Source organism: Physeter macrocephalus, chromosome 7 (genome assembly GCF_002837175.3).
Source record: "Physeter macrocephalus isolate SW-GA chromosome 7, ASM283717v5, whole genome shotgun sequence".
Lineage (NCBI taxonomy): Eukaryota > Metazoa > Chordata > Mammalia > Artiodactyla > Physeteridae > Physeter > Physeter macrocephalus.
In genome coordinates this window covers 145746256-145755973 of record NC_041220.1, presented here as the reverse complement: position 1 = coordinate 145755973, position 9718 = coordinate 145746256, and the positions used below count along the sequence as shown (strand labels likewise).

Sequence of the window (9718 nt, the reverse complement as noted above, 5' to 3'; positions counted from 1 at the left end):
GGCGCTTCTCTCAGACGGGCAGCCGGACACCATGAGCCTCAGCGAGGGGCAGGTGCAGGCGTTCCTGGACCAGAACCCCGGCTTTGCGGACCAGTACTTTGGAAAGAAGCTGAGCCCTGAGGATGTGGCCAGCGCCTGCGAGGATGGGTGCCCGGCGGGCTGCACCAGTTTCCAAGAGCTGTGCCAGGTGGAGGAGAGCACGGCGCTGTTCGAGCTGGTGCAGGACATGCAGGAGAGCGTGAACATGGAGCTGGTGGTCTTCAAGATCCTGCGGCGTCTCTGCTCCATCCTGCATGCCGACCGCTGCAGCCTCTTCATGTACCGCCAGCGCAACGGCATGGCCGAGCTCGCCACCCGCCTCTTCAGCGTGCAGCCCGGCAGTGTCCTGGAGGACTGCCTGGTGCCTCCTGACTCCGAGATCGTCTTCCCGCTGGACATTGGGGTCGTGGGCCACGTGGCTCAGACCAAGAAGATGGTGAATGTCAAGGATGTGACGGAGGTGGGTCCTGGGCCTCGTGGGAGTTGGCGAAGGGTTCCCACAGTCCCCGAAGGACGGGTCAGCCCACTGGCTGTGAGGGGGCCCTCGGCTTTTAGGAAGGCGGCCAGAGAGGCAAGTGGAACAGGTCCAGGCCAGAGCTCGCGGGGAGGAAGGACGCCCTGGGGTGGCTGGGAGGGCAGCCTGGGCGGGCCCTGCTGCCCCCTTGACCTATGATTCCCTGGATGGGGGTTTGGGGAGGACAGGGTCTGAGCAGGGGCTGGCACAGAGGCCCAGAATGGAGGGGCCAGTGGACCCCAGAGCCCTAACCATACTGCTCACTGGAGCGAGCAAGTTTGGGGGTTCAGGAGAAGCTGGTCCAGGTTCCCCGGTAGTCCAATGGTTAGGACTCGGCGGTTTCACTGCCGCGGCCTAGTTCAATCCTGGAACTGAGATCTGAAAGCATCACAGCCAAAAAAAAGAAAAAGAAGAAGAAGCAGCTGGTCCAGGAGGGGGCAGGAGGGGTGGACGCAGTAAGTGACTGGGGCGGAGAAGTCTGGGAGGACCCGTTCTGGTTGGACGGGAGGGACGGGGAGGCCAATGACACTTCTGGGGCTGGGGCGGGGCGCCAGGAGGACAGATGCCCCAGGGGAGAAGGGGGCTGGGACTGGGGGGACCACGCCTGTTGGACACGTGTGAGGGACAGGGCCCCGAGGGGGCGCAGGGAGAGCCACCGCCTTCTCCCGTCCCCTCCGCCCCACCTCGGAGAGGGCGCTGCTACGGCCTGGGGGCAGGAAGCAGAAGCCTGGGCTGGCTCACCCCTCCACTTTCTGTGACGGAGTCCAGAGGGCGTTACCCAGCGGGACAGGCCTCCGCAAAGCAGCCAATGTCCCCTCGTCCCTGGAGACAAACGGTCTTGTGGACGGACCCCCAGACCCCTGGCTCCTTGGCTGCAATCCTCTTAAACTTATCTGCTCAAACAGGCCTCGGTCCAGCGACCTGAATATAGTAATCTCCCAGATTAGCTTCATCTACACTTCCTTTTTAGGAAATGGGTCACCCGTGAACTGGGATATCAGGAGCATAAACTACCAGGAAAAAAAAGTTCGGCAGGAATGGGGGCTACAATGAGCGCTTCCCCTGCTCCCCCCTCCCTCCCGTTTCTCCCTCCCTCCCCGCCTCTCCCCCGCTACATCTTGCCCCTTCCCTTCTGTGAGCCTCCAGCTGCGCCCCCACCTGTGCCGTTGGTGCCTCTGAGGGTCTGGTTCAAACTGCCTGTGCCCGCCCAGGGGCGGGGCTGTCTCTCCCTGGGGCTCAGCTTCTCTTCCAGCCTTCACCCGGACAGCCCCCTCTGATGTTTCCCCAACTGCCCAGCACAGCTAGACGCCTCCTTCATGGGGCAGGGGCATGGCATTGGCCTTAAGCCTCAGGGCTACGCTGGCTCTTGTTTGTCATAGCTGCAGTGGAACAGAGACCAGAGTCAAAATCAGCAAAAAGTCGAGTCTCCAATAAGTGTATCATGAAGCCCAGATGTCACTTTATGGAGGGGAAACTGAGGCAGATCCTGTGTCCCACCGTGGCGGGGGGGTGTGGACAGCGGTGGCCAGAGGGGTTGCCGCAGGGCTGTGATGTCACCCCGCCACCCCTCTGTGGCCCCTGAGACCCCAGGGCTCATGGGGAGGCGGCCGGGCAGGAGGTCCCAGAAGGCTCATCAGGGGCGCCTGGCTCGGCAGTACTCTCTGAAACCGCGTCATGGGGGTCCAGCATGTCGCCGAGTCATCTAGACCCTGTCGAGGTGGGCGGCTGGCTGTGGGAGGAAGTTCCCAGGAGCCGGGATGGCTCAGATGAGGGAGGAGGGGGCAGGACTGAGCAAGCTGTGCCGAGCACAGTTGGGCCAGGAGGTGGGGGGGGCCCGGGGATGCTGTGGTGACCAATGACTGGGTCTGGGCAGTGGAAGCAGAGAGTTGGGGGCACTTTAAAGAAGTGGGTTGGGTCGGAGGGGCAGGGAAGCACCAAGGCCCAGGTCCTCTCTGTGGGGCGGGGGGTGGATGCCAGTCCCCGGACCGGGGACAGGGGCGGGCAGGTGTTTCTGGCAGTGAGATTCGGGGGCCGTGGGCCTGAGGCTGGTGACACTCAACCAGCTGGGCCAGGACAAAGCTCAGATGAGCTGTTCCCTGTGGAGACAGACCTGAGAGACCTTCAACTGGCCCCTGACCAGGGAGAGGCCCCAGAGAACAACTCCAAGGCTGGGGGAAACTTCCCTGGGGGCCAGAGTTGGGCAAAGGTCTCGTCGTGGGGGCAAGAAGCCCGCTGGAGCGTGGGCCCAGGAGACGCCCCCCGGGGCCTGACAGATAGGTCCTGGGTATGGGAGGTGGCCCAAGGTGGCTGAGGGCAGCAGGAGACGGCAGCCTGCACTAGCAGGGGCTTGGGGACAGGTGGACTAGACAGACTCAGGAGGCATCTAGAAGGCCAGTCGGCCAGATGGCAGCAGATGTGGGAGGAGCTAGGTCTGCCCGCAGCCCAGCAGAGCCCGTGGACCGAGAGCTGGGGGTCGCCCGCGCTGAGATGGGGTGATAGAGACTGAGCCAGGCTGGAGCCCCGAGGACAGGCCATTGGCCGTGTCCTCGTGTGCTTCCCAGGCTCCTGATACCCGGGGCACGGCCAGCTGGGTCTCAGCACTGGCCTGGGCAGCTTAGCCCTGACCGCCAGGGACCAGGGAGACCAAGACTCCAGGTCCGCAGAACGACGGCCTCTGCCTCTCTCCTCTTGCCGCGCAGTGTCCCCACTTCAGTCCCTTTGCTGATGAGCTGACCGGCCACGTGACGAGGAACATCCTGGCCACGCCCATCATGAACGGCAAAGACGTGGTGGCTGTGATCATGGCCGTGAACAAGCTGGACGGCCCGTGTTTCACGAGTGAAGATGAAGACGTGAGTGTCGGGGGGCCCTCTGGACGCGCACTCCCGTCTGTCCCCGGGTCTTCACAGTCCTGTGCCTGGAGGGCCGTGGCTGGCGGTGACGTCTGCGTAGGCGCCTCTCCTCGGCTTGGCTCCGAGGCTCATCTACACATCTGTGTGTGCAGGTCCACGGCCCGCGGGCCAAGGTCCGTGCTGCGTGCGCGGCCCTCCTCCAGGCAGCTGGGTGTCTCCTCCACAAACGCACACCTGGCCACACACCTGAAAACCAGGCTTTTTACCTGCTGTTGTCACAACTCCTGTTTCAGGTTTTCCTGAAGTATCTGAACTTCGGGACGTTAAACCTGAAGATCTACCACTTGAGCTACCTGCACAACTGCGAGACACGCCGAGGCCAGGTACCCGCACGCGCTGCCAGCCAGGGCACCCCCGCGCCCCAGGCCGTCCGGGCTGCCTGAGTGTGTCCAGGCCCCCCCAGCCTGGTCTCCCTGGGCAGAGGCACTGGTTCTGTGGGCCCCTGGGCAGCCGAGGGAGAGGGCCGGGCTCTGGTGGCTGTGGGCGCGGAGCTGTGGGCATGCCGAGCTGAGGGCAGGGAGGCGGGTGCCTCGCCCTCAGGCCCCAGGGCTGTGACCACCTGCACACACGGGCGTCAGCATTCCCCCTTAGAAGCTGCCTCAAACCCTCTGTGGAAGGAGCCGGGGCGGATTACGACGTAGAGCAGGAGCGGAGGGGCCCGCCACCCCGCGGCCGGGCCTCGGGCGGGCTCTGCCTCCGGCCACACAGGAGGGCAATGGCTTCCGGGACTGGAGTCTGCTCCCCACTGAGCGAGGAGGCCTGGGGGCCCCGGGGCACCCGTGCGGAAGGCGGTTGGGGCGGACACGGTGGGAGGGGAGGCCGTGAGAGGGGGCCCTGGGCCGGGCCTGAGGCCGCGGAGGAGCTGGGGGCCTGCGGCCAGCGCAGTGTGGGGCAGAGAGCAGGGCCTCAGGGCTCCCGAGGGCTCCGGAGTGCGTGGAGAAAGGCCGCCACGTGGGCTCTGGGCCCCACGCCGTGGGCACGGGGTGGCGCGGGCGTTTAGTAGGCCCGCTTCTTTCCTCTGCCGTCATTTGTCTATCAGTCTGGGCTCACGGGTGTCTCCGGCACGACCTGACTGATTTCTTTGCTCAGCTCGTTTTCTCAGCAGCTCCTGTGCCCTCTGACATGTCCATCGACCCCATTTGTTTGTTTGTTTGGTGGGTGGATTTTTTTGGTTTGGGGGTTCTGCACATCCTTATTCTCTGGCACTACCAAATGCTTCAGTCTCATTTGTATTTTCCGGCCCAGTCCTGGGATTAGCCATTCCTCAAGGAGTACTGGTTCTTTTTGCTAGGGACAGTCTTAGAAACAACGACCTGGGCACCAGGTGTGATCTTGGCTTGGCGTGTCATAGCTTCTAGGCCCTCTCAGCTGACGGAGCGAGGAGACAGGTGTGTGTCTACAAGCCCATGCATGTGCACGTCTGTAAATACTTCTACGTGTAACCATCTGCATCTATATTAAGTTAAGCCTGAGTTCTTGCTGATGTCACCAACCCCAACCATCCCCACACGAATCGTTCTGGCCTCTGCCCCCTCCACGCTACACGGAGACCCCTGGCGCCCGTCCTCTGCTGTCCACTTACGTCACTGTCCAGCCCCCTTGCACGTGTACAGCAGGGTACCTGTGACTGTGACCCATGAGAAACAAGTTCATCACTGGAGCACAGAGATGTGTGCAGTTCCTTTGCCTTTACTTTTGCAGACGCCATGCGTTTCCAAAAACGCTGAAGTCAGCACCTTTTCCCCATCCCCTTCCATGAGGAAGTCTCTTGCATTCTCTTGTCACAGTCTGCATTCTTTCCTGGAATCCCCCAACCTACCAAATGATTTTTAAATTTGCCAACATTATGGTTCGTTCTTTGTGCTGTAAATTTCTTTAGGTCTTGACAAATGCACCATGACAGGTACCCACCATTACAGTGTCATAAAGAATCATTTCACCACCCTAAAGACCCCCACCTCCACCAAAGCCCTGACAACTACTGATATTTTCACTGTCTCCATAGTTTTGCCTTTTGTAGAGTGTCATATACTTGGAATCATATGGTATGGAACCTTTTAGGACTGGCTCTTTTTCACTTAGTAATATGCATTTAGGGTTCCTCCGTGTCTTTTCATGGCTTAGTAGCCCATTTCTTTTTTTTTTTTAACATCTTTATTGGAGTATAATTGCTTTACAATGGTGTGTTAGTTTCTGCTTTATAACAAAGTGAATCAGCTATACATATACATACATCCCCATATCTCCTCCCAGCCCATTTCTTTTTATTGCTGAGTAGTATTCCAATGTCTGGATGTATTACAATTTATTTATCCATTCACCCATGGAAGGACATCTTGATTGCTTCCAGCTTGGGGCAATTATGAATAAAACTGCTATAAACATTTGTAGACAGGTTTTTGTGTGGGTACAAGTTTTCAATTCGGTTGAGTTAATACCAAGGTGTGTGATTGCTGGATAATATGGTATAATTGTGTTTAACTCTGTGAGAAACTGTGCAGAAGTGGCTGTACCATTTTACATTCCCATCAACAATGAATGAAAATTCCTGTCACTCTGCATCCTTGTCAGCTTTTGGTATTGTCAGTTATTTAGATTTTAGTCATTCTAATAGGTGTTTCGTATTATTGTTTTAAATTACAGCTCTCTAATGACAAATGATGTTGAGGATCTTTTCATATACTCATTTGTCAACTGTATATCCTACTCTTTGGTGAGGTGTCTGTTCAGATCTTTTGCCCAATTTAAAATTATGTTGTCTGTTTTCTTACTGTTTAGTTTTAAGAGTTTTTTTGTAAAACTGGGGTTTAAGTTCTTTATCAGATATGTATCTTGCAAATATTTTCTCCAAAAGTATAGCTTGACTTTTCATTCTCTTACCAGTGTATTTGGAAAAACAGAAGTTTTACATTCTCTTTTTTTAAAATCGAGTGTAGTTGTTGATTTACAATGTTGTGTTAATTTCTGCTGTACAGCAAAGTGATTCAGTTATACATATGCATACATGCTTCTTTAATATTCTTTTCCATTATAGGTTATCACAGGATATTGAATATAGTTCCCTGTGCTGTACAGTAGGACCTTATTGTTTACCCATTCTCTATATAATAGCTTACATCTGCTAACCCTGACCTCCCACTCCATCCCTCCCCAACCCCTCCCCCTTGGCAACCACAAGTCTGTTCTCTATGTCCATGAGTCTGAAAAACAGAAGTTTTAAATTTTAATAAATTTATTTAATAAGCTTTTCCTTCATGGATTGTAGTTGGGTGTTGTTATCTTAAAACACCTCAGCAAACCCAAGGTCGCCTAGATTTTGTCCTGTGTCATCTTCTAGCAGTTTTATAGTTTTGCATTTTACACTCAGGTCTATGAGTTAATCTCATGAAAGGTGTAAGTGTCTACATACACTTTTTTTTTGCATGTGATGTCCAGTTGTTTAGCAGCAGTTAGTGAAAAGACCAGCCTTTCTCCATTGAATTTCTTTGCTCCTTTGTCAAGCTGCAGTTGACTGTATTTGTGTGAGTCTATTTCTGGGCTCTCTCTTCTGTTCCATTGATCTATGTTCCTATTTTTTTCACCAATACCATACTGTCTTGATCACTTTATAGTGATCTACTATAGCTTTATAGTCTTGAAGTTGGTAATATCAACCCCCCAACTTTTTTTTCTGCAGTATTGTACAGGCTACTTTGTGGGGTTTTGCCTTTCCATATAAACTTTAAAATCAGTTTGTCCATATAGCACAAAATAGCCTGCTGACATTTTAATTGGTTCTGCATTAAATCTGTACATTAAGTTGGGAAGAATTGGCATCTTAACAATAAGGAGTTTTCAACTCATGAACGGAGAATATCTGTTTACTTAGATCGTCTTTGATTTCTTCAGAGTTTTGTTGATTTTGCATATAGATTCTGTACATATTTTGTTAACTTGTACCTAAGAATTTAATTTCATACTAATGTAAGTGGTATTGTGTTCTTAATTTCAAGTTCCAATTGTTCATTGCTGGTATAAAGGGAAGCAACTGACTTTTTTTTTTTTTTTGCGGTACGTGGGCCTCTCACCATTGTGGCCTCTCCCCTCACTGTTGTGGCCTCTCCCGTTGCGGAGCACAGGCTCTGGACGCGCAGGCTCAGCGGCCATGGCTCACGGGCCCAGCCGCTCCGCGGCATGTGGGATCTTCCCGGACCGGGGCACGAACCCGCGTCCCCTGCATCGGCAGGCGGACTCTCAACCACTGCGCCACCAGGGAAGCCCAAAGCAACTGACTTTTGTATGTCAACCTTGTTATCCTGTGACCTTAAGACAATAACTAATTAGTTCCAAGAGGTTTTAAAGATTGATCCCTTGGTATTTTTACATAGATGATCATGTCAGCTTCAAACAAAGACAGTTTTTTTCCTTCCCTACCCATCTCTATCCATTGTTCTTCCTTTCCTTGTCTTATTGCACTTGCTAGGGCCTTCAGTACGATGCTGACTATGAGTGGTAAGAGGGGCATCCTTGTCTTGCTCCCAGTATTAGGGAAAGAACCAGTTTCTCACCATCAGATATGACATTCGCTGTAGGGTTTTTGTAGAATTTTTATCTAGTTGACCAAGTTCCCCTCTATTTCCACTTTGCTGAGAGCTTTTATTCCGAATGAGTGTTCGATTCTGTCAAATATTTTTCTCCATCAATTGATATGATCGTGTTACTTTTTTCTTCTTTAGCCTGGTAATATGGTGGATTACGTTAATTGATTTTCAAATGCTGGACCAGCCTTGCACACCTGGGATAACTCTCACTTGGTCATGGAGCATAATTATTTATATATACTATTGCATTTGTTTCACTAATATTTTGTTAAGAATTTTTGTACCTATGTTCACGAGAGATTTTGGCCTGTAGTTTTTCTTTCTTGTAATGGCTTTATTTGGTTTTTGTATTAGGGTAATGCTGGCCTCAGAGAATGGGTTGAAAGGTCTTCCTCTGCTTCTATTTTCTGGAAAAGATTGTAGTGAATTGGTGTAATTTCTTCCCTAAATGTTTTGTAGAATTCACCAGTGAATCCATCAGGGATTGGTGCTTTCTTTGTGGAAGGTTATTAATTATTGATCCAATGTCTTTAATACTTATAGCTCTATTCAGATTATTCTTTTTCTCCTTCTGTGGGTGTTGGTAGTTTGTGTCTTTCAAGGCATTGAAACATACATTTAATCTAAGCTATTTAATCTAGATTATTAAATTGGGGGGCATACAGTTTTACAATTTATTACTTATTTATTTTCTTCTGCTTCCTTTAGGCTTAAATTAGTCTTCTTTTACTAGTTTCCTAGGGTTAGATTACTGATTTTAGATCTCTCTTCTTTTCTGATATGTACATTCAATGCTGTAAATTTCCCTACAAGCACTGCTTTCACTGCATCCCACAAATTTTGACATTTTCCATTTTCATTTAGTTCGACATCTTTCTAAATTTCTCTTGAGACTTCTTCTCAAGAGAAATGTATTAATTAGAAGTGTATTGTTTAATCTCTTTTGGAATTTTCCAACATCTTTCTGTTAATGACTTCTAGTTTATTGCCCTGTGGTATGAGAATGTATTCTTTATGATTTTTAATTCTTTCAAATGTGTTAAGATGTGTTTTGTGGCCCGGAATATGGTCTATCTTGGCGAATGTTCATGTGACCCTGAGAAGAATGTGTATTCTGCTGTTGTTGGATGAAGTGGTCTATAGATATTTATTATATCCATTGCTGTTTAGTTCAACTATTTTCTTACTGATTTTCTGCCTGCTGGATCTATCAAGTAACTGAAAGAAGAACACTGAAGTCTCCAACTATAGTAGTGGATTTATCTATTGCTTCTTGCAGTTCTATTAGTTTTTGCTGTATGGAATTTGATGCTCTGTTGTTAGGTGCATACACATTAAGGACTGTTATGTCTTCTTGGAGAAATGGCCCCTTTATCATTATGTAATATCCCTCTTTACTCCTGATCATTTTTCTTCTTCTGAAGTCTGCTTTGTATAAAATTAATATAACTATTTAGCTTTCTTTTGATTGGTGTCAGCATGGTATATATTTCTGCATCCCTTTAATTTTTTCCCAATTATTTTCATTGTGGTAAAATACACATAACAAAAAATTTTCTATCTTAATCATTTTTAATCTACAGTTCAGTGGTATTAACTACATTCATGTTGTGCAACCATCTCCACCGTCCATCTCCAGAACTCTACACAGCTTCCCAAATTGGAACTCTATC

The 9718-nt window shown here is 50.7% G+C and overlaps 1 protein-coding gene across 1 annotated transcript in view; it reads left to right on the top strand.

The window, feature by feature from the left end:
* PDE6B (phosphodiesterase 6B) overlaps positions 1-9718 on the top strand; it is a 29031-nt gene continuing 19313 nt past the window's right edge. Inside the window, exons 1-3 of the mRNA XM_007114147.2 lie at positions 1-499; positions 3253-3405; positions 3699-3788. Of these exons, the coding sequence (XP_007114209.1) occupies positions 32-499; positions 3253-3405; positions 3699-3788 (711 nt within the window). The 5' untranslated portion in view covers positions 1-31. The remainder of the gene's footprint in view (positions 500-3252; positions 3406-3698; positions 3789-9718) is intronic.